The sequence below is a fragment of the Lissotriton helveticus genome, chromosome 2_2 (genome assembly GCF_964261635.1).
Source record: "Lissotriton helveticus chromosome 2_2, aLisHel1.1, whole genome shotgun sequence".
NCBI lineage: Eukaryota > Metazoa > Chordata > Amphibia > Caudata > Salamandridae > Lissotriton > Lissotriton helveticus.
In genome coordinates this window covers 132,430,393-132,443,247 of record NC_136060.1, presented here as the reverse complement: position 1 = coordinate 132,443,247, position 12,855 = coordinate 132,430,393, and the positions used below count along the sequence as shown (strand labels likewise).

The following is a 12,855-nucleotide window of genomic DNA, read 5'->3' as shown; positions in this document are numbered from 1 at the left end:
GCAGCAGCTTTCTGGCCGCTGTTGCTGAGGTGCGCCTGGGAAGATCCAGAACAAACCTAGCAGCGGCATTCTGGACTACCTGTAAGCGCTGCAGTAGGCTCCTATTCATGCCCGCATACAGCGCATTACAGTAATCCATCCTGGAGCCGATAAGGGCAACAGCAAGCTGTTTCCTTGCCTGTAAGGATAGATAATGTCTAATCCTCCTCAGGACATGGATAACGCCCCAACAGGTGGAGATGGTTCGGCTGACTTGCTTACCCATATCAAGGGAAGGGTCAATCACAACCCCCAGATTTTTTGCGGAGGAGGTAGGGGTAGGACAGGCTCCTAATGAGTCTGGCCACCAACAGGATGACCATATGTCCTCTTTGCCTCCAAACACCATCACCTCCGTCTTCTCTCCGTTTAATTTAAGCGAATTTAGGATCATCCATTGACCGACTGCCTCCATACAAGATCTAAAATTGGAGGCAGTCGGGACGCTAGCCTGGGAGAGAGAGAAAAGGATCTGGGTGTTATCCGCATAGGAAACTATCTCCATCCCATAAGATCTAATAAGCCTGGCAAGTGGGGTCACGTAGATGTTAAATAGGGTCGGACTGAGGGCCGACCCCTGGGGGACGCCACATTGCACAGGAAGGGATGGAGATAGAACTCCAATCTCTCAATATGTAACATAGAAAACGAAGCATCTCGCATGGAAAGCAAGCACTGCTTGTCAGTCAAATTAAAGGGGGCAAAGAGAGAAGAAACATTCATGTAGGTCCATGGCACCTTGCCAGCTTTCAACGTTTGAAGGGTCCATGCAAATTGCATGATAGAACGTAATTGATTCTGACCATGGTATAACACAGACACTTCATCATGCACAATATCCACGACAGAAGACACAATATTATCCAAAGTGTAAATGCGGGAAGAAAGCATGTTAATACTATTATCTACCACAGCAAGCCCCTTTTCTAGATTGGCTTGATCTATAGCTCTAAGGCGTGTCGCAGCCTCAACCTGTGATGTCTTCCAGATTTCATTGTAAACAGCATATATCCATCTTTTTGATCTACCACTAGCGGGGCCCTTTATGAAATCATTTAAATCCACATCATCATTCAGCTTTGCAAGATGTAATTTAACTGCAGACAATGTTGAATGTTTCAGCCAATTTTGACATAATTTGCCCACAGAGTAAGTTGTGACAGAATGCTCGGTTTCAAAACGTGGATCAGGTCTGACCTGTGTAAAGCCATCAGATAAACCTAGAAAACGGTGCTGGCATGAATCAGCACTTCTGTGCTACATCAGCCAACCTTTCGGATCCATACTGGATATGTTGAAGGATGAATTCAGCAATAGGGTTTGCAAGTCCCTAATCGAAAACTGAGTATAATTACTCCAGCCTGAATATTCTTCTAACTCTGGGATGGTCGGAGAATTTAATTTTTTAGAAGTAGCCAATCCAAAGCACGTCGTTTGCGAACTAGAGGAATTCAAAAACAACATTTGATTCGGGATGAGACAAGCACGGTGCAAAGCCTCAGTGCCTTGTACCTGCCAACTTTTAGAACCCCAAACAGATTTTAAGTCAATAGTTTCCTTCCATAATTCATAGCCGCCAACAGCCAGCTGATCAAGAAAGAACTTCGAATACAACAATTTGGTATCGGTAAGTCTAACCTTGGACATAGGCCTCTGTGTCATTTTGAAATAAAAGGACTCGGGATTAGACTGATTGAAGTCAGTAAAATAAGTGTACTTTTTCAAAAAAGTACTTGAACTGCCTTGTTTCGGAGCTGGGCAATGCTCCCACTGTGTATAATTTACAGTATTCCTTCTGGATGCTGTTTTATGTCGGAAGTGATTGCCAAAATGTTGAAAGCAAAACAAATCACCATAATTAGCAGATTCTAAGTACAAATCTTCCGCATCAAAGGCAGCATAGTATTTCAAATCAGAAAATAAGGACTCTACGGCCTGAACATCCCAATCATCAGAACGTATGTTTTGTTTCACTACATCCCCCATGTTAACTCTAAGCACATTGGGGACATTAACAACCTCGGTAGGGCCATGAATTTGAAACCTAACGGCATCCCACACTATCCCATCAAGGACAGGCCAAGCAGTGATGTTAACAAACGTCAAGCCTCTTTTCAATCTGTGTGCAGAATGCGATGAGGAAAGGGGGGCCAAAGTTCCATTTAGATGTCGAATGCATGTTCTTTCTTCGACATAGTGTCCATTCATAAGTCGGAAAAAATAAAACACAAACCCAATTGACATAAAAAGGTAAATTGAAAAAAGCACCAGCCAAATATATGTCCAAGGGGGAATTAAAAAATGTTTTTTAAATAAGCGGGCATAAACTGCAAAACGTGAGGGTACTTTCGAGGCATTGGAACCAGTGTCAAATGAAAATCTGGATTCTGTGGCCAAACGGGCTTGCAGGTCAGGCATGGACAAGTCAGTGGGGTAAGTATAGTCTATTTCAGCAAGGTCTGTACCGGGCAAAGTACCTAATAAAGGACTGGAAATAGCAGGCAACTTGATTGCCACTTCAGTTTCAAGATTAGAAGCAGTGGGCAAAACTGAATTTCTCACAATGGAAGGACAGGAAACAGCCGGTGTCATGCTAAGAAGAATCGGCCACTCTGTGTATCTTGACATTGTCAATTGAGATAAACCTGTTTTCCTTACGACCAGGAAGTGGTGGTAAAATGACTGTTCTTGTGCCCTTCACTCCAAGCACTGGAACCGGAGCTCGATAGGAAGGACCAAACTCTTTCTTGTTATCGATCTTCTCTCGAACCAGTTCACCAACTTGGGGTAGCCAGCCGACTACCGGGATCTGCAACGCAGCATCAGATGTGGAGGGCAAGTGTTCCTTCGCAAGACTGTCTCTGGCCTTTTGTAGATCCTGTAAAACAGCACAATGTTCATCTACGTCAAAGGTTGTGGCGCGAGCCACGCAGTCTAGACCGTCAAGGTCAGGGACGTACATCTTGATGCCAAAGAGCATTTCGTATGGGATCCGCCCACCCAGAGACCTTCTAGGGAGATTATTAAGAGCACGCTGCACGCCATAGAGGTGGGCTAGCCAGTTTCTGTCAGTGCCTATAACTCGAGCTGTCAAAGATTGCTTTAAATCACGGTTCATTCGCTCCACTACACTATTACCCTCAGGTCTGTAGGGAGACGAAAACTTGACTTGGACCCCCATCGAAGTCATGGCATCCTTATACGCCTTAGAGGCGAAAGCCGGACCCTGATCCGAATGGAAGGTACCACAGGCAAAAATCCCTACAAAGATGCGCAAATCTCTAATGACAGTCCGTGAATCAGCGCTGCGATGGGGCCAGACCCACACAAAGCGTGTGCATGAATCAACTGCTACTAAGATGTACTTATACGCAGTATCAGAGGAAAAAGGACCGCAGTGATCTAAATAAACACAACCTAGTGGTTTATTAGAAATGTACAACTGTGTCTGTGGCGGACGAAGGTTTAATCTGCTGACAAATGTCACAAAGAAGGACATACTCACGCGTCTGTTTGTACAGTCCCCGCCACCAGAAACGTTGTTGTAATTGAGTTACAGTGGCCGAGACGCCCCTATGCGCAGACGCCACACCTTCATGAGCAGCTGTAATCAAGTCAGCCCTGCGATCCGAGTTGGGAATCAAACGTTCTCCAACATCAGGAATTTTCACAAAAGGAACCTTTTCGGGACTTAAGTGGTATGTGTACTTCGAAGGGAACCCCGAAGGATGTTTACCTCCCCTCTCAGTGGCAGCAACAGCCGCCAAGATGTCACTATCAATCTTAGTTTTGGACCGAGTAACTGCTGCAACCAAGTATGTAGACACCGCTGATTTCGCTGCTTCATCAGCAAGCGAGTTACCGACAGCGTGGACTCCAGCACGCTGGTGGCCAAGAGTATGAATTACAAAAACGAGCGGCAACGTAGCCTTAAGCTCCGCCACTCGAACCCAGATCATCTTATGTTTTATTGTGCTACCCTTGGAATCACAAAAGTCATTCTGAATCCAAAAGAACAAGTTTTCATTGTAAGACTGGACACAGTAGAAAGAATCACTTACAATAAGAGTAGTAACACTAGGATCTGCGTACTCCAACGCTAGTAAGAGAGCACGAAGCTCTGCCAATTGTGCGGTGCAATCTCCCAGTGGCAGCGTGTGCACTTCCCTGGATATGACCTCATCGTTCAACATGGCACCGACCACAATGGCGCACGCGGAAAAGTAGGCATGTTTAGAGCCATGCGCCACCTGCGCCGAATCATCAGTGTAAATGATGCAATGGAAGTCCTCCAAAGGTCGCATAGCTAGAGGAGCAGGATGAACGAATTCATACTGCAAGTACTCTTGCGACCGTAATGAGGCGTCAGAAATAAATGTGACATCCGTGGACGTCAAGGACGCAGCCCACTGAATCCACCGAGGGTGCAAAGCTTTTGAATTTGGTACACTGGCTTTCGTGACTGCCTCCAAATGAGGACAGGGTGTAACAACCAACATGCGTTTCCCCTGTGACAGAGCTCGTTCCTTAAGAATCGCCATCTGCACAGCTGTTAATACCTTTTCCACAGTGGGAAACCGCATCTCAGCCGAAGTGTACAAGTGTGACTTGTAAGCAATAGGTACTGTGTCTCCTTCATTAAAAGTGAGGTACGTGAAACCCACTGTCCCCGGTATTATTCTTATCACCAGGTTGGTATGGTTATCACGAGTCAGTAAGAACTTAGAAGCGAGCAGATCAGCCTGCAAGGACTGCAAGATGGCTGAGTGCTCAGGCAGCCAGCATGATTTGGAAAAAGTTGGTTGTATCAAAGCATACAAAGGCTTGATACGCTGGGCATATTCCGGAATGTATGTCCTCCCGAAATTCAAAAAGCCCAGTAAAGACTGTAATTTTTTCAGTGTTGTAGGAGCGCGCAACTGTGGGCATTTCTCCAAGAAGTGAGGAGCCAAACCTCTACCTTCATTGTTGAGCTCATAGCCCAGGAATAACACCGTGTACTCAGCAATGTGCGATTTTGCAAAGTTAAATTTGTAACCCATATCTGCAAAGTTACAAATAATTGAATTTGCACGACACAGATGCTCCCAAATTTCGTCGTCTGTGAGATATATGTCATCCACATACGAACAAGCATCTGGGTCGATTCTATCCAAAAGAGAGACTATGCGTGCGGTAAATATACCAGGACTATTCTTATAGCCCATTGGGAGACGCCGGAATTGTTTTTGGACCCCAGCGCACGTAAAACTGGTCCATTGGGAGCTAAAGCTGTCCAATCTGTGGGCATAGAAACCGTTGGATATGTCAAGTGTCGTCTTAAAACGCTTACGCACTAGACTATCCACTAGGGCAGAGCCGTGAGTATTCTGTACTGCACAGTTACGGCAATGCGAGTTCAAATGCCGGTAATCCAATACCAAACGATACGATCCGTCAGGCTTGGTCACAGTAAAAAGAGGATTATTCATCGGTGACACACACGTTTCAATAACTCCCTGATATTCTAATTGTTCAAGGATTTCCGCGACAGAAGCTTTTGCCTCACGCCGAATGGGATATTGAGGTTGAGGCTGCGGCTGAGACCGCAAGGGAATTTCGTGGCAAGGGGACAATTTATCCCAACCACATTGGTTACGGTACAGAGCCGGTGCGAGAGCCCGAGCCCACTCTTCTGCAAAATGCTGCGCATGCTCTTTCGAGACAGTGTTCGCGAAACTGGGGAGGATTACCTCCTCCCCTCGTGGCGCCGCGAGCACAAAAGGTGGGGGCCAGTCAGCCTCCGAAAGCAAAATATCATACGTAGAAGAAAGATTTTCCCAAAATACCCCTTTGATGGTACGCTGTATGTCACCTTCAATTAACAGGACAATTTCATAAAGTCTTTCAGGGGGAGCAAGTCTAGTATCGGCGGTTTCAATTACAACGTAGACATCAGTCGCTGTCACCCTCAGTAGTGGACGCAGCGCCTCTCTCACTATGGTAATCTCCGCCGCGCTGTCCAGCAAGGTCAGAGCCCACGTCAGATTCCGAAGCTGCGTTCTCACTATCTGTGGCATATCGATGCGCTGTTAAGGCGGCGACTTTCTTTTTCGCAAACTGCGGTCTCTTTGGCGTAGAATCCTCCTGCTTCGCTGCGCCGTCCGTCTGGCGGGACTGGCCACGTCCTTGTTGGCCACCACGTCCCCTACCGCCTCCTCCTCCACCGGTCTTCGGAGCCGATGAGTCCTGAAAGGAACGAGGAGAGCGTTGATCAGAAACCTGAAATCGATCAGGTGATTTAATCATCGCGCGATCGCGCAAATCATAAACTCTCTGTCGGCGCAGGAACTTGTGGCGCAGGATAAGAATCCTGAGTCTGCTGTTGTTGCTTCCCCTGTTTCTGTTTTTGAGGCCAATTTTGTTTTTTGGACTTGGGCTGGACATCTGCTGTAGCAGGCTGCCCTTGTGGTTGTTTTTTCTCCTTGATAGGAAAATATTTCAGACCTTTACTTGTGCGACCTATAGTTTTATATGCGGCCACAACAATCTTCGCTAACTGTCGGGGTTTTTCGGCATCGGGTAGAGCAGCCAAAGCATTCGACACCTGAAAGTTCACCGCATCTCCCTTTATATTGGAGAGGATGAGATCGCTAACAATCTCAAAAGAACCACACAGGCGCATACCCAATTCAACCGCTGCTTCCGGTCCGTGATCATCCTGAACACGTTTAACGATCGTAGGCAGTAATGACATAGACGGGGTGCCGAAACACCTCGTATAAACGGCCGCAAAAGTTTTTCCCCAACTTTCACAGTCAACGAGTTCAGGAGTTAAATCCTTAGGCAAAGTAATCGTCAACATCCTATGTTTATCAGCAGGAGTAGAATTCGGAAACACAGCCTCCAGTTGGTCAAATTTCTCGGCAAGCCAGAAAGGCAAATCATCTTTATCATCGGGGCGCTTACCAAAAACCGAATTGACCATAACCGGATTGAGCCTTAAACCGCCATGTTCCGTTTGAACGGCCGGACCCCCCGGGGGACCACCCGGGAGATGACGACCAATGTATTGCACTAATGCACGAATCACGGCAATCGAGACAACATGCAGTCTGCGAATATCCACAAGGGGACAAGCGCCGTGATTCGGGTGCGGGGTGAATCCACCCAATGCAGGCCAATTTGTGCCTGGAATGGACAAAGGACCCAACCTCGCAGCGGACAAAGAGTGGGGTAGGGCGCCATCAAACCAAACGCGATGCTGCCAATGATCAATAGGTATTTCCAGTGCCCTGTACGGTGTATATTCAGCCGGTACAGGTGAGGGTGTGTAGGTGTGGAACACACCAGAATTTGCGTCCACTTCCGGAAACGTTACCCACGAATAAAACAGTTCGAAAGGGTACGCCGGATCTGCACACACCACTAAAATCACAGCCAAGCCATCTAATGGGACTTTTAAAGCCTGTAAATGGTTGCGCACCGCAATGTGACTATGCTGCGGGATGGCCACAGCCTGCGCCATGATTACACCGGAATTACTGAAAAAACAAAGGAAACTTTGTAGCACAACTGGGTAGTAATTCAAAGAAACCGTTTTAGATAGATTCAAGCTTGAAAAGACCTATTTAAAAAAATAGGTAGGTTTCACCGACACCACCGTTTTCCGGAAGCGACAGTGAAGGGGTTAAGGTTTGAATGAAATACTACTCGAGTGTCATGATATAAGTCCACCAACGTATGGGCGCCATGTAGCAGGGTTTCTGTTCTCCCACAGAACTGTGCACAGGGGATTGGAACCTCAGCGAATTAGGGTGACCCAAACCTCACCTTAGTACCCAACAAACCCCTTACCGAGCTAGCTACAGTGTCTCATTGGTCATAACAAACTCCCAATGTTTAGACAAACCAGAACATGAGCTTACAATACCTCAGGTTACGTGGAACACATGAGCACTCTTTCGTTATACAATCATTTCAAACCAGAACGTGGAGTAAATGAGGACACGTGCACATTTGAAATATTTATTTACTAATGCCGTCTTCTCAGGCGCAGTATCTTAGATAATACAAGGAAACATATTATCAGAAGCAAAGTTATCAGCATAGTTACTAGTCCATAGAAAGCAAATGGTGACAGCATGTTAACATGCTGTAATGAATAAGGGTTAACAACACTTATTTCTCACCCTCCCTAACACACATATTATATTAATAGCTAAGAAGGTCTCTTTGGGTTTTAGCAGGGCGGGCCCATACCTCAGGATCCTAGAATGAAGAGATCACATCAGCATACACCAGCTCTCTCTGCATGCGAACAGCATCAAGTGTGTTTGTGTGCTTCAAGCAAAGCAATATAAAACCCGCCTAAAGCCCAAAGTTGGCAGAAGCTGCACTTATGTTATGTCTATGAAGGCGCGAAGATCAGACCTCATAACAATTCTGTATCGTGTTATTCCTGAAGCTTCAGCACTCTCTGTACAGACATAGTTTATTAAGCAAAGCTGATATCAGAGTAATAACATATTATTCTCACATAAACCACAACGAACTACTAGGTTGAAAGCTAAATCAACAATTAAGTGTCGTGTGCAGAAGCAGCAAAAGGAAAAATGGCGTTTAAACATGTAATGAGCCTATGCTAACTTAACGCATTATAAAGATATACAGTAGCTATATGACAACAAAACACATAGGGTTGCAATGCCCAAGTCCCAGTCATGAGATATTAGGTTTGAACACATTTTTAAATGAACAATTAGCTATAAAGGAGCTGAGAGAAGTTGGAAAACCGCAGGATACCAGAGTGGACTGGGTGGCTTCAGTAGCTTACCTGGACACACAACGAGGCACAGCAATCAAAGTACCCTGAGTCAGTCACATACCTACAAACAGTACACCCTTCTGCATAAGTTTTAGTTAATGTTTGCAGTTACTGTTTTATTACTATACAAACACACACACACACACAAAAACACTATGCCACAACCTACTGATACCAATCTAACAGTGTCTAGAGAGAACGTAACTTACACAGCGGACCGGACAGAAACACTGTTAGGAATAGACCATATACATAGGAAATGTGCTAAGATGAATGTATATATTAGTAAAGAAGTTGGACAACTACCATGTGGATTTCTAATAATATAAGGTGCCGCAGTTCCATACAATGACTATAATTGTACTGTAATACTAAATACACATGTACATGATATGAAATGCTGCTTATTATATAAAAATATGCTTAAAACAAAAGGATTGCATGGACTGGCTTGGCAGTTTGGGCTGGACTGTTCCCATGAGTAACCTACGAACTACCAGCATTAATTAGGCTTGCAGTAAAATGTAGCAAAAATGCACAAGGGAAAATAAATAAATAAATAATCCATATGTGTAAAGCGCAAACATCTCACCCCTTAAGGTTTCAAGACGCTGGGGGCTGTGAGGGAGATTAAGTGAGCTATTGCCCAGAGTCACTTGATGCTGAGCTGAGCTGGCCCCAGGGATCAAACATTGATCCCCGCGCTCTGGAGTCAGCCGATCTGGCTGCTGCACAACACCTCTCCCCCATTTGAAAGTATAGACAGTTTTTTTTGCAGGCAACCAAAGTAGAAAGAAAGCAAAGATTTTAAAAAATCCTGAAAAAGCTAACGAGAGAAAAAATTAACTAAGAGTTCTGTTCCAGATGTTCATGTCTCAGATGTAAGACGGTATTCTGCGTGCATTTAGGATCCATGCATTCTTAACGCCGTCTTTAGGACGCATTTGTTCAGCATGCAAGTCGTTTTAACGACTTGCTTTAGGGGGGTGCTGGATGTTGGAATAGTTTAATTTACTATTCCAACTCCAGTCTGTGCAGTAGACTTTAAATCCAACACCACTCCACCAGTGCGCCCCCGAAAAACAAGTTGTTGTTGCGACTTGCGTGCTGACTAAATGCGTGCTAAAGATGCATTTGTTCTATTGCTGGAGCTGTACTGGCACAGCGAGATTCCGGCTTCGTCCGAAGGGAGATTTCCCTCACGTCTCTGAATTGTTACACTCTTGTACACTGGGGAGATATAACAGTAATCTAGACAAAAAAAATTCTACAAGGGACACATGTAAGGTAAACTGTGATTATATTTTTATATCCATAAGTCATGATTCCCTATCTCTACAGGAATGTAAGCCCTTCATCCAAGGTTGAATACATACAATGAATTCGGCATGTAATATTTGTCCCAACAGTTTGAACACAAGCCCATTTCTGTAAGTACTTTTTGAAATATCAAATATTTTAAAGAGGTTATGAACTACTTACTGCCTTCAGTTCCATATTTCGTCCCATACGAAACTCAATGGTTTTACCCATAATGAACACACCTTCATTTCCACGTACAATGGCATGCCCATCAACTTTTATATTTAGGTCACTGGTAGCATTGCTGGTGATCTAGAAATACAGAAGAATACATAAGGCAAACAATTTCTGGCAAACTCTCTACTTCTCCAAAGCTTCCAAGATGCACGATTACATTGACTCACAGCAGAATAATATTGTCCTTTGACACATCACAAGAATGAAAGTGACACTCTTTCTGTGTCAAGGCTACTTGACTGTATAAGAATGAAATAATTAATGCTGTGTACAAAAAGAAAGCAATCACACGTTTGTTAATGTACTATTCAAAGTAGTGATTTCAAGTAGGTACATCCCTTTCCTGACATTTAACAGAGTAGGCACAAAGCTGCTTTCGAGTGCTAGATGTGAAAAAAGATAGCAAAGCTCGGTTTGTTTTCCTCCTTCTCTTTCTGACAAAAGGCTTGATAAAGCTAAGCTGCACTTTTTGTTTTGCTTGCACTGTGATTGTGAAATCTATTGTTTTTATTATAATTTTTGCTTAAAATTATTGTATTTTTTGTATTCAGAGAGACATACATATATTCATAAAAAGAAAATTCATTCATTTGTTATACATTGTTAATAATTATCAATTAATCCAGATCCAATTTAATACTGATACATGAAAGGGAAAGGGACAAAGAGATGCAATACATCACAAACATTCATATTACCAAAAATGTAATCTATTTATATTATCCTATCCTTTTTACCCACTTTGAAACGGGAGCCCATAATTTTATACCTCAGCTTTTAGCCTGGTACCCCTTACAGGTATATAGAGCCTGTTCAAGTTTATATACCGCAATAAAACGAGCCAAAAATTCATAAAAATCTGGGGGGAATTGGATACTTCCATCTAGTTGCAATAAGTAACCTTAATATCACAACTGAGATAAATATGATACAGGTCTGGGGTTTATCTAACTCAATACTGCTGTCATATCCAATCATCAATAGCAAAGGGGTTAATGCCACCGTTTTTCCAAAAATCTTCTCCCAGAACTTTACCAATTCGGTTTTTATCAGATCAAGTTGTAAACACCCATTAAACATATGAATCTCTTCTGCTGGTCCTACCCCATCTCTGGGGCATTTATCATCCTCCCTCTTCCCCCTTTTGAATAATTTGGCCGGAGTAAAATTCAGGTTATAAATTGTTTTATAGTGTTGTGACTTTAGATTAGCGGATAGAAGCGTTTTTTTACTAACTGTTGTGACATGTCAATATCAACATCTTCGCCCTCCAATCTATTGGCCCATTTAGTCTAATTTTTTTCAATATCATTCGGGGCAAATTCCATTATTATACTATATAATATGTTTGATTTTACAAGCAGTTCTCCCCATGATTTCAAACAATGTAATTTTAGCATTAGAGATTGCCTGTCTCCTTTGGCCAAACCCCCCCTTTATTTGTAAATAGTTTAGATAATGCCCATCCGATATTCCAAACTCGCTAAACAAATATAGCTGGCCATTTGGTTGAATATCTCCCACTGTCAGTAAACCCAGTTGCTCCCATTGCCTGGCTATTACATCATAAAACACAGGGGGGAATAGGAATGATTTCTAAATAGGTGTATATTTTGTTATCTTTGCGATATTCATATGTTTTTGTATTCTACCCCAGGTTTTCTATGTGTTCGATATGATCTTAAATCCGACTTTCTTATAGTAGCTAGGTTCCAGTTCACCCAAAAACAGGGCTTTTGCCCTTTCTCCAAGTGCCAGCTCGTAGATTGTCAGGAGACCCCCCATCCTGTGTCTCACTAGTACTGCCAGAAGTTTCAAAGAAAAGTATATTCATTTGATGTAACAAGGCTGCCCAAAAATAAAAAGTTAAATTAGGAGCGGCCAATCCTCCCTGTGCTTGTGGCAACGTAAGGAGTTTTAAAGATCTTCTGATCTTACCATATTGCCAGATAAACCTACTAAACAAAGAATCTAAGGCTTTAATTAAAGATCCTTCGATTTCCACCGGAAGTATCCTGAAAAGGTACAATACCTAAGGGAACATAATCATTTTAAGAACATTAACTCTACCTGTAATGGCTAAATGAAGTTGAATTCATTTGCCTTAGGTCTTTAGCAATCATACTAATCACAGGGTTTAAATTGATTTGGGCAATCTGACCAATATCCGGAGTAATCCGAACTCTGAGATAGGTAGCTATATTTACTTGTCGGCTATCCAGAAGAATAACATTTTTGGTACAAATTATTTGACTCTTAGTTTTATTCAGTAAATACCCCGATTCCTTCCCAAAGATAGTGGCAGTAGCTTCAATCTCCCTCATTGCCACCTCGGGTTTAGGTGTTAGTACCGCAATGTCATCTGCATATGCTAGTACTTTAGTACTAAAATCCTGGGTCGTCACAGGTACAATAGCCTAATTCTCAATCAACGATTGAATAAGTGGGTAGATATAAAGGGCAAATAGAAT

At 43.4% G+C, this 12,855-nt stretch overlaps 1 protein-coding gene across 1 annotated transcript in view; it reads right to left on the bottom strand.

The window, feature by feature from the left end:
* SGCB (sarcoglycan beta) overlaps positions 1-12,855 on the bottom strand; it is a 275,364-nt gene that overhangs the window by 28,734 nt on the left and 233,775 nt on the right. Inside the window, exon 5 of the mRNA XM_078678200.1 lies at positions 10,328-10,459. Within this exon, the coding sequence (XP_078534326.1) occupies positions 10,328-10,459 (132 nt within the window). The remainder of the gene's footprint in view (positions 1-10,327; positions 10,460-12,855) is intronic.